General features: G+C 44.7%; 1 protein-coding gene across 1 annotated transcript in view; it reads right to left on the reverse strand.

Annotated features, from left to right (window-relative positions):
* Window positions 1-2,273: 2,273 nt before the first annotated feature.
* sema4f (sema domain, immunoglobulin domain (Ig), transmembrane domain (TM) and short cytoplasmic domain, (semaphorin) 4F) overlaps window positions 2,274-25,643 on the reverse strand; it is a 75,699-nt gene continuing 52,329 nt past the window's right edge. Inside the window, exons 3-15 of the mRNA XM_079579589.1 lie at window positions 19,249-19,308; window positions 12,942-13,040; window positions 11,819-11,930; window positions 10,608-10,727; window positions 9,693-9,847; window positions 9,406-9,587; window positions 8,678-8,816; window positions 7,918-8,131; window positions 6,294-6,403; window positions 5,616-5,767; window positions 4,091-4,146; window positions 3,590-3,780; window positions 2,274-2,981 (exon numbers count right to left, since the gene is read on the reverse strand). Of these exons, the coding sequence (XP_079435715.1) occupies window positions 2,310-2,981; window positions 3,590-3,780; window positions 4,091-4,146; window positions 5,616-5,767; window positions 6,294-6,403; window positions 7,918-8,131; window positions 8,678-8,816; window positions 9,406-9,587; window positions 9,693-9,847; window positions 10,608-10,727; window positions 11,819-11,930; window positions 12,942-13,040; window positions 19,249-19,308 (2,262 nt within the window). The 3' untranslated portion in view covers window positions 2,274-2,309. The remainder of the gene's footprint in view (window positions 2,982-3,589; window positions 3,781-4,090; window positions 4,147-5,615; window positions 5,768-6,293; window positions 6,404-7,917; window positions 8,132-8,677; window positions 8,817-9,405; window positions 9,588-9,692; window positions 9,848-10,607; window positions 10,728-11,818; window positions 11,931-12,941; window positions 13,041-19,248; window positions 19,309-25,643) is intronic.

Here is a 25,643-nt window from a genome sequence, read left to right on the forward strand (position 1 = left end):
TAAAACTCGAAGGAACTCGAGAGGAAACTTTGGATTCTACTAAGTAAGTAATATTCTTGTGAAGTTACTGTAATCGATTCTTTCTTCCTTGAGTAAATATTTACTTTTATCATTGAGTAAATCTGTGAGTAACAAAAGCTTCATGTGACAAAAGTTATATTAGTTTTAGGTTTTGTTCCTGTTCTTGTCTCAACAATTACTTTTGTTCAATCAAATCAAATCCAAAATCCAGTTGTTTTGTTCAGTCTGATATGACACAGGAGCCGCCTCACAGGACTGATCCTTTATGTCTTTATGTGTGTCCATTGGAAATGTCACATTTGACTTTATGTTTTGTTTGTTTTATAACATAAGCAGTAAAGCATGAATCAGAAATGTACCCTCAAACTGTTCCTCAAAGTGCTCAAGTAGACTTTTTACCAAGTACTTTTGAGAAACATACACGAACATACATATACTTTCGATAACTGTAAACCATGAAATGAACAGAGGGATTAATACGGAAGACAGGGTCAAATTTCAATAAAAAAACAACATTTGTAAGTATGTAAAGAATGAAATAAAAGCTGATTTATTCATCACTGTTTTATCTGATAAACCTGGTTTGTTCTGTCGCCTTGGCCAAATGTGGGGGCTTGAAATAAAAGCACAACACGACAACAAGCTCCATCTTCAGTTTTTATTACAAAAAGGGTAAAGCATGTGACTCGACATTTGGTTTGTGGTGAGAGTGTGGACCCACAGTCCTTCTTACACAGCGCTGATACTGCGCTGACAGACCAGGCTCACCCGTCGGGAGAGTCCCAGGAAAGGGGAGAACAACACCCTGGAGCCAACAGATCAAATCACACAATATGGCTCCGTATTTACAGCCCCACAGGCCTTTGGCGTTAGCTCTGTGCCCCAGGTCTGCCACACACAGTCTGTCTGGGGCAGTTCAGCACATCTGCAGTCCGTATAGTCCCTCCTGACGGCGAGGAGCTTACAGCGGCTTCACAAAGTCTTTACACCTCCTTTAGAATCCGCCTGACTCTATCACGGTGCAGCTGGAGACTAAAGCCACACTGTGTAACATTCCACCCAGAAAACACAATACATTCATTCATTTAGACTCACTGTTATTCCGAAAATACCAGAGTAGGTCATATTCATGTCAGAGAATTTGATGATGTCATAATCTCAGATGGAGGGCAGGGACCAATACAACAAGAAAACTGCCAGATGTTGACATTGATCAGTTTGGAAGTGATTGGATTCACAAACCCGACACATTCATCCTCGTCCTTTTATCTGACCAACATCACACAGGTCAAACACATGTGCATTTTGTTTCTATGACGGAATTCTTCCTGCATCACCTCAATTTGAAACTACGGGCTCTTTAGAATGTTGTTAGGTCATGTGAACGTGTGACATCACACACAATAATGAAGCTACTTCCGGGTCCAAATTGTGGGGAAAAAAAGGTTTAGAAACTTTATCCGAACAGATAAAAGGTTTCAGACCTAATAAGAATAATAAATGTCACCATTTCTCCAGGCAAAATGAAGAGATTTTTATATTTCAAATAAGCTTTCATTGTGTATGGAAACAATAATTTGATAATTAATGTCAGAAAAGCATTACTCAAGAAAATCCAGAGTAAATATATATAATATATTTCTGTGTGCTCAGATGTTTAAAAAGAGCCTGTAGTCGACTCCACGGCAGGTACAATCAGATCAATCCCATTAAAGTGAACAGAGCTAAAGTTCCTTTGGACCCGGAAGTGCAGTGATGACATCATCACTTAACAATCCCATAGAAATGTATGTATTTTATACATTTCAGAACAATCTTGCATTTGACTTCAAAGTGGGGTTTTGGATATAAAATGTGAATGTCGTATTCTTGAAAACGGCGTTGATGTGTTGATGTGTTAAGGTCAAAAGAAGTAAAAACAAAACATAAATACACATAACCAAATCATTATTGTTTATGCTGATATTGTCTGTATGATAAATTAGTTTTTACAGCAGATGTACAGATTGTTCGCGTGGTCATTTTCAGGGAGTCAGCCTGAAAAGTGTGTGACCTCCTGGATTACAAGAAGACATTTTAAAAGGTTTTTCCAGAAAATGAGATAAGTATTCAGACCCAGTCATGTTTCTCATGGTCTTTATCTTCATTAAAGCCCTTCTAAAATTCCACTCTCAATATTCTCCTGTAGAAGAAGAAACGTGACCTGAATCAGATTTAGTCTCCAGCTGCGCCGCCATAAACTCCAAGGACATGAAGAAGGTTCTGCCCCGTGACCTGTCCTCTATGGGTCATATCGAACTCTCCTCACATTTGGCCAGTGGTGCGGAAGATTTAAATATGGGGATGCTGATTTCGTCCAGTCCATCTGTGAGAGCGCCCCCCAGTGCCGGCTCCAGCTCGTCGCCCTCCCCCGCCCCCCGCTCGCCCCCTTCAGGCGTCTCCCTCTGCTCGGTCCTCAAGTCCACCGCGTCTCCCGAGAGCAGGCCGGTGCTCAGCTTCAGCCGGCTGCCGTTGGAGTTCGAGTTGGCGTATATGATCGCGCTCCCGTTTCCGTTGTTGATGTAGCCGCTGCCGTTGCCGTGATTACTGTGCAGCGTGGTGCTGGTGGTGGAGGGCGCGGTGCCGTTGTGTTTCTCCGTCAGGGGAAAGCCCTCGGAGAACATGCTGGTGCTGCTGGGGGACTGGGGCGTGGCGGAGGAACCCAGGAGCTCGCGACCTTTCTCCGACAGAGCCGCGTCCTGCCCAGGGCCCGCTCGCCTCGCGCTGCCCGGCCTGCGAGTCGCAAAGAGCAGCAGCAGCGCGCCGCAGATCACGCCGCCAAGAAACACCAGGATGTAGACGGCCAGGACGTGACGCCCGCCCACCGAGGCCACGTTAGGTCCAGTGGTGGGGTCTCCCAGGGTGAGCTGATAGGCTGCTCTACGGCAGGGGGTGGGCTCAGCCCCGCCAGGCCCCGCCTCCTGTAGGTGAAAGGAGACGAGACAGTAAGTGTCCACTTTACCGTTACAATGTTCCCTCCCATTTGCACATCTAGAAACTAACATTTTACCCCATTCCTCTTTACAAAACAAGAGCTTTTGTGAACAGCAGTTTTCAGGTCTTTCCACAGATTTTCAATAGGATTTAGGTCAGGACTTTGACTGGGCCATTCTAACCCATTGATATGTTTTTTTTAAACCATTCCATTATAGATTTATCTTTGTGTTTAGGGTCATTGTCCGGCTGGAAGGAGAATCTCCACCCCAGCCTCAGTTCTCTAGTTGACTCCAAAATGTCCCTGTATTTGGCTCCATCCATCTTCATTTTGCTTTTCAGTAAAAAAATCAAATTAAAATCTTTATGTTTATGGTTAACATGACAAAATGTGCAAAAGTCCAAGGTGTATTAGTACTTTCGAGAGGCACTGTAAATTGAACCTTCACTTTCTCAAAGTCTTTAAATCGTCACTGGACCTTTTCTAGGCAGTTCTACACTTACTGTGTGTTTCTTGATTTACTAGCATGTCCTTATATAAACCCTGGTGTTAGTTGTTTCGTATTCCCCGGTCAGGCCGTGTGACGGGCAGTACCTGGCAGGTGCAGACATAGGTGCCCAGGCTCTCCTCGCTCACCATCACCTCCAGGTGGGAGTAGCGCTGGCGGGTGAGCCTGTGGGGGGGGTGCTCCCAGCTGCAGGGGTGGGGGGACAGCTGCACACAGGAAAGCACCACCCGCAGACCCAGCACCACCCGCATCTCGGTGAGCAACGGGGCGCAGCGGCCTGGGGGGGGGGGGGACAAGATTAGAGCGACAACAATTGGTTTAAACAATAGGAACAAGACTGCTTTCTGAGACACAGAGAGATAATAATTAGGAAATGTACAAAACCAGGCCCTCACTTTAAAAACAAAAGTAGTTTTCCATTTAAAAAAATAATCTATATTAATACGTATTTTTTGGGTTACTTTTTTGGGTTAATGGCTTACTAAAAAGACTTTCGATAAACTGACGATGAATCCATAGTTGTTGCAGCCCTTCCCTACTTTGGGAGTGGTGTCATAGAAACAAAGTTATCTGTGATTTCTTCTTACCTTCAAGAGCATCACACTTCCTCAGGGCTTCATCGATCATGTCCCCAGAGGTGGGCCTGGCAGGAGATACAGTTATTAACACCTTTCAGCCTGGTCTAAGGCTACATTCAGACTGAGGCTGAAGTGACCCCTATGCGACCTGTATCTACTTTAATCTTTATTAAAGGGACAATGTTTAGGGACATTAACCTCAGAGACAGAGATGAACTGCACCAGATTAGAGCTAAATAGCTAGTTTCCATCCAAAGTCCCTGGTTACAGAGAAATAAATAACAATATACTGTATGACAATGCATTATTCTCACAACAAAGTCAACCACACAACACTTCACCAATCACTACATTTCATTCTGCATCAGTCCAATCACCATGTCCTAGTTACAGATATATTCAAATACATTAAAATCAGGGTTAGGGTTAGGGTTCAGTGCTGCCCCCTATAGTTCATAGTATATAATCCAACATGAACAGGACCCCCTTGAAAAAGAGATGGTTCATCTCAACGGGGCTATCCTTGAAATAAATGAAAAGGAAATTAAATGAAACATTTACAGCCACTTTTTCAATTCCTTGGTAAAAAATCTGATCTTCTCGTGACAGTCTGAATGACACAGATCCGATCTCTTCTAATGTGACCCAGGCCACTTGGATATTGTGGAAATATGTGTCTTCTTGTTTTCAGTTTTCTAAATAATATAATATGTTCTTGTGAAATAACAGTTGCTTCTCTGCTATCTCATATGACCTCCTGACCTAAGTTGGCCTTCTGTTAACCTGAGTGACCAAGGAACTCAGGAGACTGCTAATTAGAAAATTGCAGTCGTAAACTTATAGAGTAATTGTAAATTTATATAGTAGTCATCTGAAGCAGGATGTTCATTTGTTATCTGTTTGGTAAAGAATGCTTTGATGGGGGGGTCTTCTGTTAAAGCTGCAGACTCTCCTGCGACTGTCATCACACTGTCATCACACTGTCATCTTGTGCTAAAAAAGACTCTAAGAACTACTTTGCTTTTAGCATTTTTCTTAGCATTTTTATTAGCCACAACATCCACAATATGTTCTAAATCCAATACGTATCTGATTTCTTGCCACTTCAGTCTGAAGGGCAGGTCACAAGTCATGGATGCTCTACAGGTGGCATTCATTCTAAAGTCGACACGAGCGGACAGGAAAACACGTGCATGTTGTGAATGAGGTTAGAGCGAGTAGCTGATCGCTCACCTAACCCTAACCTCCACGACTGGACTCCACAGAGACACGCTTCTTGTTAAAGACATCGCTGCCTCTGCTCCACAAAAGTCCATTGTCCAAAGTCTCCCCCCCTTCTTAAAATGATTCGGTAATTGATGTACTGGCTCCGTTATCTTTCTAATATGTTTACATTGCCAGATCCGCGGCTTTGTTTCCGGTTTACTTCCTCAGACAGCAGTGCTCTGTCTTCACATAAACTCATCAATCCTTTCTACAAACCAAAGCTTGGGTCATGTCATTTGTCCCATCACTACAGTACTGCAGTACTCACAGTGAGCTGGAGGGGGCACAGGTGTTCTCAGAGGAGCTCCACTCACAGTCGAGACCGCGGGCTCGGGCACACTCCTCACAGCTGCTGAACAGAGTGCAGCCTTCAGCCGGCAGCAGGGCAAGGGAGCGCGGACTGCCCACCAGAGCACGGCCCTGCACACCGGCACCAGGGGGAAAGACAAAAATGTGAAGAAAAAGTGGCAGAATCATGACCGAAAAGAGACAAAACTCTGACAACATTTTATTTTTAGACAATTCTGGACCCACTGTCTGTCTGTACCAGCTTTTGACACTTTTTTTTTCTATACCAGTGGTACATAAACTTTCTGATGGTTTAATGTTACTTTTGTTGCAACAATACATTTTGACAAATATTTTGGGATATTTCCTCCGAGACCTGAAGAAGGAAACTTACTCCTGTAACACTGTTGAACAGACCACATTTATAACAGAGGCGGCACCAGCTTTAATTCGGGCCTGTTTCCAAATATGTTCTGTATTTATTTTTTGTCTTTGCTATAAAACCACATACTGTGATAATTTTCCTCATTTTCCATGAACGTATTATGTGGTGACACTACTAAAGCATTTGCTTGTTAAGTCAGCACATTTATTACAAAATCCTTTGAGAAGTTAACACATTATTACAAAATACAGTTTTATTACACAGGGGCGTTACCTGATGCAGGAGGATGTTGTTGAGTGGCTCTTGGGAGCTGAACAGAGGAATCTCCTGCAGCAGAGTGGCATTCTGAGCCACTACTGCCACCCGGTGGAGCTCCCCCCGGTCTGCACACACAAACACACTCATTACTGATCCTCATTCACACATTCAGACTCTCCTGACAGATACACTACATCTATCTTAGAGTTGTTCCCCGCCAAAGACATGGCTGGAGTGACTGAGTCTGACTCTAATAAAACCTGATTTCTTTCAAATGCCTCACATCTATAAGACCCTGCAGTTACGGAATTCTTCCGCAGTCAATTATTGGTTTTCATGTTCTTTATTATTATTCCTCTTCCATCTTTTTCCCGATTTTCTAGAGCTTTCAGCACCTTCATGCTTTGTGCAATTTATGCAAGTTATGCATCAAAATGTTCCGCATGTTGAGGAGAAGGTGCTGTTACTTTTGGGACTTCTGCAACTTACGGTTTTTCCGCAATCGGCCAAAATGTCGGAGATTTTTCCCATTGACTTATAATGGGGCTGCCGCAAATCCATGCTTTTCTGCACTTTTTTCTGCATTTTATGCAATTTCTGCACTTTGTGCATGTTCAGCTTCTGCAACTTGTGGGTTTTGAGAAAAAATGGGCCTTCTGCAGTTTTCCAGTTTTTTTATACGAGAGTTTGAAATTTTTGCATTAGTGTGTATGGAGGAATCCAGCCAATGGGGAGACTCCAGGCCTTTCAGCCATTTGTGCTTCTGCCAATCAAGCACTGAGGCCATTTCAACAGTTTGACCAGTTTATGGAAGTTAAAAAGTTTATGCAATATTAACAATTTATGCAAATTAACCACTTTATGGGATTTAACCAGTTTATGCATTTTAAAGCGTTTATACAATTTAAGAGTTCATGCCATTTAGGATTTATGCATTTTAAAGAGTTTATGCAATTTACATAATTTATGCAAATTAACCCATTCATGCATTTTACCACTTTATGCAGTTTATGCAACATGACATTTTATGCATTTTACCAGTTTATGCAAATTCGATTATGCAAATTAAGCAATTTATGCAATTTGAACAGTTTATGCAATTTCTGCATTCGCTTCCGACAATTCCGCAGTCAATCACAATGGCACAGCCATTGCATTTCTAGTTATTATTATTAAAAGAGCTGGATCTCCCCTGAACAAACTCAATAATCAGCCCGACAGCAGAGTAGGCTACACAAGTGAAAGCTTTTTGCTGAAAAGTCAAAGCTAAATGCACTAAAATGATCTGTCATACAGTTACAGCCTCTTTTTATTAGTTGTGCTGCAAGATTTGATTCACAAACACGTTTTTTCAAAGAGTGAATATCATCATTGTCATTTCTGATTATTTAAATTAAAGAAGTGCCTTTTATCGAGTAATCTGGTTGGAGTTATTCAAATTTATATCAAAAACAGGCTGTTTTTTGAATGGAAAAGAAAACATCATTGGGGCATTGACATTAAAACTAAGATGACAAAAAGAGTCTTTCAAATATATAATGAAATGAATGTGTGTCTTGTATTTATTGTATTGATGCAGTGTGGCTTTAATATTCTGTGTGTTTAGCTTTTATTAGACATGTGACAGGGCGCGTCCCACCTGTCCCGATGTGCAGCAGAGCCCTCCAGGCCTCCCCGCGGGTCTGTAACAGGCTCACGGCCAGTTTGGTGTAGCGGATGCCCTTCCGCACCAGGAGCGGCGCCGCAGTGACGCTGTTCTCCATCAGGGGGTGGTCTCGCACAAACGTCAGCACTTTGTCGGGGAGTTTCAGGGATGAATCGAAGCCCTTGGCCTTCAGTGCGCTGTCCAGACACTGGGGGGGGCACGAGACAGGTCAGGGACAGGCTGGAGACAGGAGACGGGGGGGTGGGGGACAGGCTGGAGAGACAGGAGGAGATAGTGGTGGACAGTGGGAGAGACAGTAGATGGAGAAAGAGTAGGGGACAGAAAGAGAGACAGTAGGAGACAGTGGTGGACAGTGGGAGAGACAGTAGATGGAGAAAGAGTAGGGGACAGAAAGAGAGACAGTAGGAGACAGTAGGAGACAGTGGTGGACAGTGGGAGAGACAGTAGGGGACAGTAGGAGACAGTGGTGGACAGTGGGAGAGACAGTAGGAGACAGTAGATGGAGAAAGAGTAGAGGACAGAAAGAGAGACAGTAGGGGACAGTAGGAGACAGTGGTGGACAGTGGGAGAGACAGTAGATGGAGAGAGAGTAGGGGACAGATATAGAGACAGTAGGAGACAGTAGATGGAGAAAGAGTAGGGGACAGAAAGAGAGACAGTAGGGGACAGTAGGAGACAGTGGTGGACAGTGGGAGAGACAGTAGGGGACAGAAAATCCTCGCTCCGAGCTCACCTGTCCGGGCCGTGGAGTGGGCACTGGCTCTGGGTTGATCCAGTTTTCATACTTCTTGAGCTCTTTGAAGGGACCGTCCAGCACTTTGTTGATGTCCAACAGACTGAAGACACACACCGCGGAGACGTCTGTCCCCTCCCTGCAGTGAATGGAGGAGGACAGTTTGTGCATTGCAGGCAATATTAATCAAAAGGTAATAAGCACAGAGAAGGCGTTTTTGTGCGTAATTTTGTCCCTGAGTGCCTCCTGACAAAAATATGTTCCCACGGCTCTGTTCAAATGTTTATTGGCAGATATTTTGACACTTTGATGCATGTTGGACTATGGACTAAAGGGAGCCAGGCCGGACTCCGGGACGAGCAGAGGGAACTGAAAGGAAGTCTAGTGCAGCAGAGCCCAGTCCAGTCCAGTTTGTACCATCAAAAAGCCTATTGGTCCATTAACCACCTTCACTTTATTTTCTTAAGGTAATTTAAAGTGATCTACTTGCTGTCACTTTGACCAATGAGACAAGCTTTCCTGTCAGGAGACTGGGGGGGGGGGGGGAGCATGAACTTTTTGTTCATGCTCTCCTCATTTCCAAACTAGTAGAATCTCTCCTCACTCACTCTCTGTACATTGAACATTTTGGATAGATAGAATGGATGATGTGAAGTATTCTAAAATATTGTTCTCATTTGTGTTTTTGCTGCATTGTCATGTCACGTGCACAGTAAGCAATGACCTACCACTGGGAGGAGAAGAGGCCGTAGAAGTGCGTGCTGCTGGGGTCCCCGGGCAGGTGCTCCACGGTGAAGACATCAGTGAGGACGTTGTAACGCTGTCCGCTGGGTTTGTCCTCACACACCAGCTGAGCCTTCAGGAAGGTGGTCCACCGGCGCTGGAGGGTCTTCATCCCCCCGACGTCAGACTGGAGACAGCAGAAGACACCGTGAACACCTCAGGGGACGGGTGGGCGAGAGAGGGGCGAGAGAGGCGAGAGAGAGGGGAGAGAGAGGCGAGAGAGTGGGGTTACCTTGCACACTCGAGCCACACGGGGCACTTTGACCTTGGTGTACAGCTCGTACTCCTTGGCCACCTCGGTGAAGAAGAAGTAGATCTTGTCGTCATCTCCTGTGGGGTTGCTGTTCGGAGACTGCTCGATGAAGGCGGAGCTCACGAACTCCGGATCTGTTTAGGGCAGTCAGAGGGTTTGGTTCTGTTTAAGGTAGGGATGCAGCGATACCACTTTTTCGAAAACCGATACGAGTACGAGTACTTTGATTGACTTGCTATACTGAATACCCATACGAGTACAAGGGATTTTCTTCAACAGACTTTTTGAAGTGAATAGACGGTTTACAGACTGACTTGGTTAATTAGTTTAATTTACTCATTAACATTTCCTTGAGTAAAGTAGGCGACACTTTTAAGATAAGTTATATCAGAGTTTAACATATGCCATTTTATTTTTTTTATTTTTCATTCTATATTATGAATTTTTGTTGCACTGTCCATAACAGACAGAACAGCTCATGTCCTAAAGCTCCTCATTGCTTGTGCTTTATTCATTTATGTATTTTTATTCAACTGCAGATAAATGGTCTCTTTTCTCCATTATTTCAGCTCCATGTAGATTTTCTCGTGTGTTTATAGTAACTTATCCAGTAGCTACAGCATTTGGATTGTTTTGCTGCTCAATATAAACATGCTGTATCTCTTTATTTTGGATTTTCTGAGGACTTTTTAGTCGGTGGGTTAGTTTTCCAGATTAGCAGCCAGTTAGCAACATTATCCTGTAATTTTAGACTCCACACTGGTTTCTGGTATCGGGACCTCATGAATGAGTACGAGTATACATAAAAGCATGTGGTATCGGCCCGATACCTGATACTGGTATCGGTGCATCCCTTGTTTGGCTCTGTTTAAGGCAGTCAGAGGTTCTGTTTACCGTTGAGCCAGTTGATGGACTGCTCCGTGCGGATGCGGTTCTCCTCTGGACCTGTGGCTCTGGAGATATCGAACAGAGTCCCCAGGAAGTTACTGGTGGCTGCGGTGTACAAGGTCCCTCCTACAACAACACCATTATCAATATAAAATACATTTAGATGATAAAACATTGACAAGTACTTACATTGCACTTTACACTCTTTTCTTTTAGCACATATATAGATATATATATATATATATATATATATATATATATTGGAAAGTCCTACTGGGATTAGGAATCTTATTTCCTGGGGAGTCCTGGCCCAGGAGCACCCGAAGGAAACCGGCGCAGAACATGCAAACTCCACATCAAAACAGCTCCGTCCAGGTGGGATTTGAACCTGAGATCCCCTAGCTGTGAGCTCCATTGCCTCCCTGCAAGACGGTTGTGGGTTGAATCCCCGGACCGTACGAGCCTTCCCTGTGGAGTTTGGATGTGCCTCTCCCTGTGCTGGATGGGATTTCTCCAGGTGCTCAACCAGCAACATTGTAACATGTAGAGGACACAGCCAAAAACGTTCACCTTCACCTTAACATATGCTCAACAGCTTCCAGTGTGTAAAGTAAGAGGTGGTGCAGCGGTTAGCGTTCTCACAGAAGGTCTCAGGTTTGATTCCAGTCTGGGTTCTGTGTCTCCTTTGCCTCTGTACAGTGTGTACTATCAGGTCCCCTATGTCTTTTGGTTTATTTGATCTGAGTGACGGTGGCTGAGAAGGTTCAAGTCCTCTAAATTTCTCTAAATTTTCCCCAAATTATTCCCCGTTTTTCACACATTTCTTGGCATTGGGGATGAACCTGATTTTGGACATTTGCAGATCTTCCACACATTATTGTTCTGTTTTCTTTAAATGACAAATATTTTTGTATATTAAGTACTGGTGTAACAGTCCACTTTAGGTCTGTTTTAGACCTGGTTTGGCCTCAATTTGATGGTGATCTAGGCTTCTTTGTACTTGGAAGCTCAAATCTTGTCTGAGTTGGTACTTGTACATGCACCACAGACGACCATGGAGGCTACACTGCAGTTGCTCATGGCTCCTGACAGGCCTGACAGGCCGCCTCAGGGGCCTCAACATAATATTGCCTCTGTGTCACCCAGAGCCAGAGGACGCTCTTTGCTTTTTTGTCCAGGTGGTGCATGTTTTTAATAGACATGTGTAAGGCACCGACCTGCCATGACGGCGGTGTAGTGCTGGCTGGGTTCGAAGGGACATTTGCCCTTTCCCGTCTCCATTTGCACGGCTCCGTCCTCTGTCCTCTTCAGGCTGAACGAGGACCGCTCCTGGACATGAGAGAGGACACAAGGGAGACATGAAGTGGTCAGAGCACTGTGTGAAGATGTAACCCTGTCTGACAGAAGAGGATTCCACACAATTCTACATCATCTTTATGCTAATGTGTGTTTTTGCATAGAAGCAGAAAACTCAAAATGCTCCAGTCTGATAATAGATACTTTTAAAGATTTTTTATTGAATCATTATTTATTTGCCGATTGAAATAAAAGAAATACAATAATACGGTACAAAAAAAATGCACCAGAAATGTAGACCTGTTTACACATTTGTTCTACTTTGGGGTTAGGGTTAGGAACAGGGGATGTAAGTTGTGCTTCACTCACAAAGATCTTCCACACTGTCAAATGAGGTCTCACACTGGCACATAGGCTGTAAGCTCTCAAGTCAGTACACTTTGAGTATTAGGTGTGCGTAATTGGAAAAAATAACCCTAAGGTGACAGATAACACCTGATGGTTTGGTTTGTAACTTTTTAAACACTTTTGTAAGATTCCGATTCATCACAGGGATTTACTTTAGGAACGGTGATGTAACACTGACACTGACAAAAAGGTTTTAAAATGAGAAGCACAGCATAAAGGGATTTGTTCTGCAAATGTCTCATCTGTTCTTTTTGTGGGCTCATTTTAATCTTATACTTATATAAAGCGTATTAGCCTTTAGTGTAAATCCTTATGAAGAGCTGTAAATAAGAAAAGAAAACTGCTGTTGGCAAAAATCAGTCTGTGATTGGTATTTTCTCATTGTGCCATTAGCAGTCAAAAGCTAATGGTCAGTATAGTGCTCTCGAAAAAAACTTTGATTGATTGAGAAACATTGGCTTCACTGGAATCTGGAGTACAGACCGAGAGAGGTTTGTTTTTGCAAATGCACTCTTCGTATAGATACATATTCTACAGCTGTCTATATTAACTAATGTGGAAAAATAGCAGGTAATGACGGCTTCTCATGCAGTAACTGAAAACCTGCGTACTAAATATGGTTTGCTGCAGACTCACCACAAAGGCACACTGGGGGTCGAAAGCGTAGGTCCCACACACGTAGATGAGCTCGTCTCCCAGGAACTCCAGCAGACGGATGTAGTTGTTGCAGTCGGCCTGTAGAGGGAGACACAGGCTCAGGGATCAGCCAAAAACAAACAGATAAAAGGGTTTGGGCGGAAACAAGTGGGATTTGTTAGCACTCATTTTATTCCTCTTCCCCTGCAGTGTCTGGCCCGGAGGAGGTTTACAGCCAGGGCAGACCCCGGGGCAGAGTGACGAGTGTGGGACCATGACTATAGCCCCAAAGTACAGGGCGAGGCGTGAGAACTTCCTTTTAGAAAACTGTACACGTTTCAAAACTCTTCATTCATATTTTTCACCTGTCACACAACATTGGAGATTTCACTGGACACTTTTTGAAAAGAATGTCTTTTAAATGTCGGCCTCCATTGTCAATACACTGATCCAGATGATTACCACAGTTTTGGTCCACTCTTTCAACCATGTTGATGGGTATATTGGCAATTTGGGTTCAGCAGTGTTTTATTGATAAATAACGGCGTAAGTTACTCCATTAGATTTCCCAGTAAGGAGTCATTCAAAGAATTACTAGTTCCTCCATGAGAGCGGCGTTCCTGTTTCTGTCTAAGTAAAGGTCAGAGGTGGGCCGAGTCGCCAATAGATTTACTTAAGTAAGAGCAATGTTACTTTGTAATCAATTTACTCAGGTAAATGTAATAGTATAGTACAATAGTAATGTACAAAAGAGAACGTTACTGTGAATGTGAACAATTATTTTTACTCAAGAAAGAAACTTCATTATAATATTACTCAAATGGAAGTAAAAAAGTACTGTATGATAAAACTGTTCTAAGAAGTACAATTTATTCAAAAAGTTACTCAAGTATATGTACTTTACTTGAGTAAAATACATGTACTTTACATGTACTCAAGTACATGTACTTGAGCACATGTAACGGAGTACTACCTGTCTGTGGTATCGAAGGTCATTAACACATTGAGTGCCAAAAACGTAAAAACTCGTTTACACCTGATGTGTGACTTTGGTGGCTCTGTGATGTACAGAAGTGAAATAAATGACCATCAAAAACTTGTGAAAAGTCACGATCTGGACATTGCATACATATTATTGTGTTTCTTTTCTCTCTTTTTTTTAAGTCTGGGGCGTGGTGTATAGAAAACAGCTGTAGAGTCAACACTTCTCATGGAAAGATCGAAACAGTTGAGATTTTAACGTTTCTCGAGTTTTTAAATGGTTAAAATCAGTCCAAGGACGGCTGAGAAACATCCTGTTAAAGTCTTCAATCTGAGAACCAGGCTGTTTAAATGCACACGCCATAAAAGGTGATTGACAACACGCGGTGTTTCAAAACGTGTCAACAACGTGGTCCTTGAAAATTGACTTGAAACTTAGATATTTATGCATTGGCCTCTTCACATAAAGTTAGTGTCCATCCAGAGAGGAGGAGAGAGGAGAGAGGAGTTAATCAGAAAGAGAGTGTTTGATTAAACACCAATTATCTCCGAATCTAGAAAAAAATCTGTGAGTTTGATCAAACTAGCCTCTGTTTAGTTTAGATGTCTCAGGAATCGAGGCACGTAGAATTACACTGTTTTCACCTATGGAGAGCTTAGATTCTCATCTTTCAAATGAGCCATAGCATGTGTCCATAGCTATAAGCTCCGCACTATGGGAGACAGGGCCTTCCAGGCAGCAGCTCCTCTCGACTGTGGAATGCCCTCCCCAACCATCTGAGGGCACCACAGTCTATTGAGGTTTTTAAAAGTAAACTGAAGACCCACTTATTTTGGGCGGCCTACTCTTAGTGTGTTTATTTTGTGTTTTTATTGCTATTATTCTTCGGGTTTTTACTATTGAAATGTTGTGTTGTCTTGTGTGTCAATTGTAGCACTTTGAGATGTGTTTTCATAGGTAAAGTGGAATACAAATAAAATGTATTATTATTATTGATTGACTGCGGAATTCTTCCGCAGTCAATTATTGGTTTTCATGTTCTTCATTATTATTCCTCTTCCATCTTTTTCCCGATTTTCTAGAGCTTTCAGCACCTTCATGCTTTGTGCAATTTATGCAAGTTATGCATCAAAACGTTCCGCATGTTGAGGAGAAGGTGCTGTTACTTTTGGGACTTCTGCAACTTACGTTTTTTCCGCAATCGGCCAAAATGTCGGAGATTTTTCCCATTGACTTATAATGGGGCTTCCGCAAATCCATGCTTTTCTGCACTTTTTTCTGCATTTTCTGCAATTTCTGCACTTTGTGCATGTTCAGCTTCTGCAACTTGTGGGTTTTGAGAATAAATGGTCCTTCTGCAGTTTTCCATTTTTTTTATACAAGAGTTTGACATTTTTGCATTGGTGTGTATGGGGGAATCCAGCCAATGGGGAGACTCCAGGCCTTTCAGCCATTTGTGCTTCTGCCAATCAAGCCCTGAGGCCATTTCAACAGTTTGACCAGTTTATGGAATTAAAAAGTTTATGCAACATTAATAATTTATGCAAAGTAACCACTTTATGGGATTTAACCAGTTTATGCATTTTAAAGCGTTTATGCAACTTAAGAGTTTATGCCATTTAGGATTTATGAATTTTAAAGCGTTTATGCAATTTACATAATTTACGCAAATTAACCCATTCATGTATTTTACCACTTTATGCCGTTTATACAGTTTATGCAACATGACAATTTATGCATTTTGCCAGTTTATGCAAATTTGATTATGCAATTTGAAGAGTTTATGCAATTTCTACATTTGCTTCCTGCATTTCCGCAGTCAATCGCAATGGCGCAGCCATTGCATTTCTAGTTATTATTATATTATTATTATTATTATTATTATTATTATTATTATTATTATTATTATTATTATTATTATTATAACATAGAATATGTTGTGGTTCTACAAATATGATGAAAAATGGTCTGGATTTTTGGCACTCAACAGCTAAGTCCCAAAAACAGACCAGCACTCAATGTGCTGAGTTATTAAGCCTCGCAGTAAAACTACACTCCCTCAGATCCTGTTCTCGTCTGTTTTTCCAAGGAGCAGCCTTTGTTTCAGGAAGTGACCGGAGCTACAGTGACGCTGATTGGCCGACAGAGTGATTGACTGCACAATGGACCAATCAGAGCAGGTGCTGGGCGGGCGAAAAGTGTGTCCTGACATGATCATTGGTTCTTAGCAGCACGTGTTCAGTTGTCTTTCTCAAAACTGGGATAACACAAGTGGACATACAAGCGGATTTCATGGATATGTTTCATTATTTGAAAAAGCGCTGTTCCCTCGACCACAGCGTGTTGACACAAACCTCCCAGTAGGTCCTCCCCCAGCCCACAATGCTCCTCCTAAACATCACCACACGCTTTTCAAAAAAGGAGCTTCCCACACCTGCACTTTTCCTTTCATATCAACTATCTAACACGTATCCCATTCACTCATGTGTCACTTTGCAGAGGTGACAGTCCCGAGGAGTGACCTGCTCGTGGGGGGAGTGACCTGCTCGCTGATTCCTTTGGCCGGAGCGTGAGTTTTAAAGAAATCTTTTTGACAGCCACTTCCTCCTGGTTTCCTTTCCGAGCCCCTCCTCTGGCCGCCTTAATGCACCAGTCATTCCCATCAATCAATAAGTGCTCGTAAACAAGGGCTGCCCGTCTCCACAGCGCTGGCAAAACGCCGTTCCAAGCACAAAACACTCCCCCATGCAGATATACCACCGGAGCAGCGCGATAAGGACTGTTTTCCAAACTTTGGAGGTCAGAGGGGAAGGACAGCGTTCTATTGGCTCACTTTCATTTCTTTGACAGACTTTATGAAGGGTTAGTTGATAAACAGTATATCTCATTTAGTCTTTGATTAAACTATTTTTAATTCATTTTAATTCATTTTTTATATAAACAAGGAAATGAATGTGAGGCTGCCATCAGCGCACTGCTCTCAGTGCTGCTTGTAAACCTCAGTGATGCCCTCTCGAAGGCACATAGGGCAATGCAGCGCCACTCACAAGGTATGGTGCGTTCCTTTAGTCAGTTCTAGTTTACGCACTCCTTGCGCCAGGCATAAGATCCTGCCCTATATGTTAAGAGGAAATCTGTCCCAAAAGGGTTTTGCCTGCAGCATGAGGCGTTTTTTATATCCCGTCTCAAAGATTTCATGAGCATTTTTTGTGATTGTTGCAGGTTAAAATGCCTGAATCACCCACAAGTGCCACAGTTCCAAAAAGTGAAAAGTGAAAAGACTTGCTCTCTGTTTAAAACAACACAAGTTTCTGTGAACAGGCCACTCCTCATTTCAAAGCTAAGAACCTCTGGGGTTCCGCCACTGTGTTGTAGCGACTGGAGACTGCACTGGCTCTGACTGGGGCCCCTTTCGAAACAAGCAGAGTGGTAAGAGCTCTTACGCCAAACCGGATGTGCGTCAGTGTCCGCCATGATAAGAAGCCTCCGAATTGGTCTGTCAGTTAGGAAGGAGTTAGGGAAAGGAGCCTCAATGCTAATTTAGCATACACTGTAAATTCCAACTATATCCAAAGACACACTCATCTTATGTCGATTAATGAGAAATCAAACAGGAAAGGTCCTGTTTTCTGCTGTTTCTGCTGATGATACACTGAGGCTGTTCGACACTTCTCTTTTGAATTCAAAACAGTTCAGAGCAACCTGATTGGCTCATTCTGTACATGTGACATATGACCTGAGCCAATCACGGGCAGCATAGGTTACAGCTTAGTTTTGTCAGACAGTCAAGCTCCCGTTACAGGGGGGCAGTAGAGGACACAGGGGGGGTTAGTGAGAGTTACTAAAACCATGTACTGGATAAAGAGAAAAGCAAGTCAAGCCAATGTTAAGCCTATATTATTCAAAATGGGCAAATCCTAGTAAATGGAACAGAATCTGATAATGGATACTTTAGATTGAGCGTGAGCACAACAGGACGACAACTAATCATTACTGGCATCATGTAAAGTTAGTCAGTACTTATAAAACCCTGTTATTGGAGCAGAAACATGTTGCTGTAAAATGGAAAAGCAATTAATGATAATTTTCTCTTGAAAATGTACTTCTTACATGGAATAGAGGATAAATGCTGAAAATTCCAGGTCTCCTAGTAATTATAACACTTTATTTCATGTTGCGACCTTAGTTGGAATTTACAGTGTAGGGACCTCTGGTGCTAACTAACCGGTGATTAGGAGCTATGTGCCATCCCATAAGCCACTGCGCCAATCCCCCCACCCCCCTCGCCCCCACCCTCGAGTGATTCATGCGCAACCACTGTTGACTGACAGGAGCACATTTAATAAAATAAATATGGAATCAGATTCAGCACAAGCCAAACTTTATAAAAGTGACAAAATCCATGTCGTCATCACAGCTCAGTCACATGTCAGTGTTAAAGAGCTGTAAGTGGTTTAAATGAAGGCAGTTTGTGCTTTTGTGCTTTTGCTTTCATTTAGTAGAAACTTAAGCCACATGGCTAATTTGCTACTGTAGCTTTTTGAAGCAGCTGTTGAGATAAAATAAGGGCAATGTGATGACTCATCTGGAATTTTTTTTTTTCACCTTAAATGTCTTTATTTGAACACTATGTTGTTGCATATGCAATACAGTAGGTGGCGGCATGCACTTTTGTTTGCCTGCCAATGACCATAAAGAAGAAGAACAGCAGCTGTTGGTGATGTCACTTCCCCTTCCCCTGGGTAAGGACAGTCAAATTGGGAAAATGCTGCTGAAGCAAAAGCTCACTAACAGCATAGAGATCTAACAGTCGACCCCATGAAAGGTTAAGGGTCAGGAGCTAGGGTTAGGACATAGAGGCTATAATTTGATGGTTTTGGACGCAGCCTTTATCCGGGACAGGAGCTTGGATTGAGTAAGTTTATTTCCAAACTGGTTTAAACTGATCTGGCAACAATAAGTGTCACAGATATTTATGGAATTTACAAAGTACACTCTGCAGACCCTGACTGTGAAAAGTCCTTTTTGCTCTTTTTGAGTCTGCAAAATGCTGAAAGACAGTTTGCGGTTTTAACAGTTGTATCCAGGAAGTACAGAACAAAACGCTGACACCGTAGCAGAAGAAAGAGCTACATCTAACAGCTTTGCCCGAGTGTTACACAAAACTGCATGAATGTTGTGAAATACTCCTCCAGGTCTGTTAGAACACGGTTTAAAGCTCTCTACTGTAGTCCTGTAGGTGTCAGTAGTGAGCCCTGCTCTGACTGCAGCAGTGTAATATAACAATATGTGGTGTAGGAGAGGCCGATCTAAAGCCTGTCTCACCTCGGTCTTCCCTTTGGCCACGCAGGAACTCCTCTTCTCCGGTGGGACGTCCCACATGATCTGCACAACACAGACACACTTAGAGATCAGGAAAGGTGACTGTGTTCTTGAAATAATAGAAATGTTTACCCCTGTTTGAAGTCAAATGTAGGGCTTGACTGTCAAGTTTTTCTGTCAACTGTTGGACATTTATTCATTGCCTCCCGGTTTTATTATTTCTAACACTTTCAGAAACTTTTTTTTTTTCATTGGTTTATTTGGTCGGGACAGTGCATGTTAATGAACATACATGGGTCACATGCAAGTGTACATGTAAACAAGCCACACCGGATTATAGCCTTAGGCTAATTTCCATCCCATGCGCACTCACAAACATCCAGGCCTATTGCACATGTTTTTAGTTGTAGGGGAAACTGGAGTACCCGAAGGAAACCTACACAGACACGGGGAAAACATGCAAACTCCACACAGAAAGGCCCCATCCCTGGTGGGAATCAAACCCGGACCTTATAACCGTGAAGCACGAGCGCTAACCGCTGTGCTACCGTGCCACCCCACTTTATCTCTTCAGTCAACAGTTCATCAGCAAGACCAGCTCAGGCAGAAGAACTTTATTTATCTCCAAGGGCAAATGATTTACATTACAGACACAAACCACCAAAGAAGGAAAATGTGTTTCCAATGACAGTAGCTTTGCAAAAACCTCATTCATTTAAAAGGAGCCGTTGAAAAGACTGGCTCATTTTGATACTGACCTTCTGAGAACCACGAGGTTTGGCATTTTGATTGAAATGACTCAGGCTTACAGCGGGATTGATTAAACCTTTGAAATGTGCGTCATATTAATCAAACCTAAAGCAAAGATGGATGAAAAGAGGCTCCAGCTGCCTTTCACTGGTGGGTCCTGTTCTGTTTGTCTTTTTATGTTTTAGTAGAAATAAGACATTTTGTGCATAAAAATGGCCACATTTGTGACAATATTTTCAGCAACAAAAAATTGAAGCTAGATTTAAATGTATGGGTTTATTTTGTTGAAACATCATTGAGCTTGTGCGGGAGGTGGAGAGATACCGACTAGATATAGTCGGGCTCACCTCCACGCACAGTTTGGGTTCCGGATCCCAACTCCTGGAGAGAGGCTGGACTCTCCATTTTTCTGGAGTTGCCCGCGGGGAGAGGCGGCGGGCTGGGGTGGGTTTGCTCATATCCCCCCAGCTCAGCCGCCACGTGTTGGAGTTCACCCCGGTGGACGAGAGGGTCGCGTCCCTACGCCTTCGGGTCGGGGACAGGTCTCTCACCGTTGTTTCGGCCTACGGGCCCAACATCGGTGCAGAGTACCCGGCCTTCTTGGAGTCCCTGGGAGGGGTACTAGATAGTGCTCCGACTGGGGACTCCATTGTTCTGCTGGGGGACTTCAACGCCCACGTGGGTAACGACAGTGAGACCTGGGAGGGGGTGATTGGGAAGAACGGCCTCCCCGATCTGAACCCGAGTGGTGTTCTGTTATTGGACTTCTGTGCTAGTCACAGTTTGTCCATAACGAACACCATGTTCGAGCACAAGGGTGTCCATAAGTGCACGTGGCACCAGGACACCCTAGGCAGGAGGTCGATGATCGACTTTGTAGTTGTGTCGTCTGACCTCCGGCCGCGTGTCTCGGACACTCGGGTGAAGAGAGGGGCTGAGCTGTCAACCGATCACCACCTGGTGGTGAGCTGGATCCGCTGGCAGGGGAGGAAGCCGGTCAGACCTGGCAGGCCCAAGCGTGTTGTGAGGGTCTGCTGGGAACGTCTGGTGGATCCCTCTGTCAGTGGGGTCTTCAACTCCCACCTCCGGAAGAGCTTCTCCCAGATTCCGGGGGAGGCGGGGGACATGGAGTCAGAGTGGACTCTGTTCTCCTCCTCCATTGTCGATGCGGCTGCTCGTAGTTGTGGCCGTAAGGTCTCTGGTGCCTGTCGCGGCGGCAATCCCCGAACCCGGTGGTGGCGCCCGGAAGTAAGGGATGCCGTCAAGCTGAAGAAGGAGTCCTACCTGGCCTTGTTGGCTTGTGGGACTCCTGAGGCAGCTGAGAGGTACCGGCAGGCCAAGCGTGCTGCGGCTCGTGCGGTCGCGGAGGCTAAAACTCGGGTCTGGGAGGAGTTCGGGGAGGCCATGGAGGAAGACTATCGGTCGGCCTCGAAGAGATTCTGGCAAACCATCCGGCGCCTCAGGAGGGGGAAGCAGTGCTTCACCAACACTGTTTACAGTGCGGGTGGGGAGCTGCTGACCTCGACTGGGGATGTCGTCGGGCGGTGGAAGGAGTACTTCGAGGACCTCCTCAATCCCGTCGTCACGTCTTCCAATGAGGAAGCAGAGGCTGGGGACTCGGAGGTGGGCTCACCCATCACCGGGGCTGAAGTCACCAAGGTGGTGAGAAAGCTCCTTGGTGGCAAGGCTCCGGGGGTGGATGAGATTCGCCCTGAGTACCTTAAGTCTCTGGATGTTGTAGGACTGTCTTGGCTGACACGTCTCTGCAACATCGCGTGGCGGTCGGGGACAGTGCCCCTGGATTGGCAGACCGGGGTGGTGGTCCCTCTCTTTAAAAAGGGGGATCGGAGGGTGTGTTCCAATTACAGAGGAATCACCCTCCTTAGCCTCCCCGGTAAGGTCTATTCCGGGGTGCTGGAGAGGAGGATCCGGCCGATGGTTGAACCTCGGATTCAGGAGGAACAATGCGGTTTTCGTCCTGGTCGTGGCACACTGGACCAACTCTATACCCTTCATCGGGTACTCGAGGGTTCGTGGGAGTTCGCCCAACCAGTCCACATGTGTTTTGTGGATCTGGAGAAAGCGTTCGACCGCGTCCCTCGTGGTGCCCTGTGGGGGGTGCTCCGGGAGTATGGGGTCCGGGGCCCTCTGCTAAGGGCTGTCCGTTCCCTGTATGACCGCAGCAGGAGCTTGGTTCGCATTGACGGCAGTAAGTCAGACCTGTTCCCGGTGCGTGTTGGTCTCCGCCAGGGCTGCCCTTTGTCACCGGTTCTGTTCATTACTTTTATGGACAGAATTTCTAGGCGCAGCCAGGGGCCGGAGGGTGTCCGGTTTGGGAGCCTCAGAGTCTCATCTCTGCTGTTTGCGGACGATGTTGTTCTGATGGCTTCAACGAACCGGGACCTTCAGCACGCTCTGGGGCGGTTTGCAGCCGAGTGTGTAGCGGCCGGGATGAGGATCAGCACCTCCAAATCCGAGGCCATGGTTCTCCACCGGAAAAAGGTGGTTTCCCCTCTTCAGGTCGGTGGGGAGTCCTTGCCTCAAGTGGAGGAGTTCAAGTATCTCGGGGTCTTGTTCACGAGTGAGGGACGGATGGAGCGTGAGATCGATAGACGGATCGGTGCGGCGTCAGCAGTGATGCGGTCGCTGTATCGGTCTGTCGTGGTGAAGAGGGAGCTGAGTCGGAGGGCAAAGCTCTCGATTTACCGATCGATCTACGTTCCCACCCTCACCTATGGTCATGAGATTTGGGTCATGACCGAAAGGACAAGATCGCGAATACAAGCGGCCGAAATGAGTTTCCTTCGCAGGGTGGCTGGGCGCACCCTCCGAGATCGGGTGAGGAGCTCAGTTACCCGGGAGGAGCTCGGAGTAGAGTCGCTGCTCCTTCACGTCGAAAGGAGCCAGCTGAGGTGGCTCGGGCATCTGTTTCGGATGCCTCCTGGTCGCCTCCCGCGGGAGGTGTTCCAGGCATGTCCTAGTGGGACAAGGCCTCGTGGAAGGCCCAGGACACGGTGGTGGGACTATGTCTCCGAGCTGGCCTGGTGTCGCCTCGGGGTCCCCCCAGAACAGCTGGAGGAGGTGTGTGTGGATCGGGAAGTTTGGGCATCTCTGCTGAGACTGCTGCCCCCGCGACCCGGCCCCGGATAAAGCGGAAGAAAATGGATGGATGGATGGAAACATCATTGATTTTTTTCAGAGGGATTTTGGATCTTGTTTTGTTTTATTGGTGAAAATATCTAAAAATTCTTGAGGAAAAGTCTCAAAGAAAATCATCTTCTCCGTCTGACCCCAGGGTTTGAAGGGGACTGTGTTCTAGGTTCATGGTCGATACAAATAAGAACTTTTGGAAACGGAACAGCTCCTTCTACATTTGTATCCATCTTGAGTATATTTACCAAGTGTGTGCAGTGTTACAATATTATACTGTTTTAAGAGTCTGTGCCATGAGTGAGTTTGTAGAGACTGTTCTATAGTTTAGGACTATATCCGCACAAAGACAAAACGCTTCTAATTTCAGAGAGTTTCTCTGTAAACACGGAGCCAGCTCTGTAAATGTGTGCGTCCACATGAAGCCGCTCATGTTTGTAAAACCGCTGCGATTCATCTGCCAGGCCTGTGCGAGGCGCTGTGACGCTACCACAGGTAATAGAACAAGATGTAGGCCCTGTCCATACGAAGTCAAGCTGAGGACCAAACGCAAAGATATTTTATCAATCCAGTTTATCGTCCATACAAGCCCGGCATTTTGGGGGTCTGTAAACCAACATTTTCCAAACTAGGTCCCAGAGAGAAAAGATCTCAAAACGCCGTTTACATGGTGCCGTTATTACGTCTTTTACTAAAACGATGACATCACAGCACCAGAGTGGTGTCTGTTATCCATAATCTATTGACCTTATAATGAGTTTTCCTCATGGATCTATGATGGTTTTACTCCACTCCTCTTTGCTCCACTGCCGTCCACAAGCCACAGAGTCAGTCTGTGTTTTTGGACTGACAGTAAAAGTCACTGACAGGTTTTTCTACTTTAGTCCCGTTACGTCTAAAGAATAAACTCTCCTCCTTGTCTCTTCTGTAGATCCTAAATCCTTAAATCAGTTTCATTTTCACTGTTTACATTCCACATAAGTTAACTGCACATGCACCTCTACATCTTGTTCTATTATCAGTGTTAGCATCACAGCGCCTCACACAGGTCTGGCAGATGAATAGCACCGTTTTCACAGACCTGAGTCGACCCATGTGGACGCACACATTTACTGAGCTGCCTTCATACTTAGAAAGCAAGTTTCTGTATATATAAGCGTTTTGTCTTTGTGTGGATATAGCCGTAGATAACACATGCACAGTAAACATTTGTGGAATGTAAAGAGTGAAAATGAAAAGCATTCATGGATTTACGATGCACGGAAGAGACAAGGAGACGAGTTTATTCTTCAGACGTGACAGGACTAAAGCAGAAAAACCTGTCAGTGACTTTTACTGTCAGTCCAAAAACACAGACTGAATGGAGGTGAACTCTACCATGTTTTTCTGCTTTTTACCTGTGGAGCAGAGGAGCGGAGTAAAACTCATTATAAGGTCAGAGACGCCGTAAACAGCGTTTTGAGATCTTTCCGCTCTGGGACCTGGTTTGGAAAATGTGTGTTTACAGAGCAACATAACGCCAGGCTCGTGTGGATGATACGCTGGATTGATTATATATGTTTTTGTCCTGAGCTGGACTTTGTGTGGACAGGGCCTAAAGCCCAACACACACCGAGACGCTTTGACGCCATAGACTGTTAAAAAGAATAGATAGCTCCTCCTCACTCATCCCGAGGGGGATTTATAGACTCCTCCCACCCTGCTGTGACGGAGCATGTTCCTAAAAAGGGCAAAAGGGCGGGATCTTCACTGTAGACTTGGCCCTCGCGGGGCACATTGTACTGTTGTAGCCGTGCCATTAGCACTAATGCTAACGGCCTGTCCGGCCCTCAATGATAACAATTATTGTTATTTCTTCAATTTTTTCATTACATTACATACACACACACACGCGCACACACACACATGCACACAAACACACACACACACACAGTATTGCACAGTACGCCTACCAATACAGCCCAAATTCTTAGTTTTCTGGTTCAGTGTCAGGTGAGATCTGTTGTCCATTTTTTCTGTTTTGGCTGTGTCTGTTGTCTGTTTTTTGTAATTGTCTTATTAGTATACGAGATTTCTAAAAAAGCAGAGCAGCCAGCGGCCATTGTTTGAAGTGCTTTATTTTCTACGAGAGAACGCAAACCGAGGAAACCACAGGCCTTAAAACTCCTGCAGAGGCACAGAGAAGTCTCTGGCGTGGTACAGACAAAGAGACCGGCATAAACTTTGTTTGGAGGGACCTTGTAGTGTCAATCTCGGAGAAGAGAACCCTGGAGAAGCTGCTCTCTGTGATGGACAACAGAGACCACCCCCTGCATGAGCTGGTGATGAAGCAGAGGAGCTCCTTCAGTGAGAGGCTGCTCTCACTCTCCTGCTCAAAGGACAGGCTCAGGAGATCCTTCTTGCCCAGAGCGATCAGGCTGTATAACAAACCTTGGGTGGGAGGGGCTAAATGGGAGTGAAATCTATATTTTATACTTATAAATTATTATTATATTTAT

This window comes from Gobius niger, assembly GCF_951799975.1.
Source record: "Gobius niger genome assembly, chromosome: 21".
Taxonomy (NCBI): Eukaryota; Metazoa; Chordata; class Actinopteri; order Gobiiformes; family Gobiidae; genus Gobius; species Gobius niger.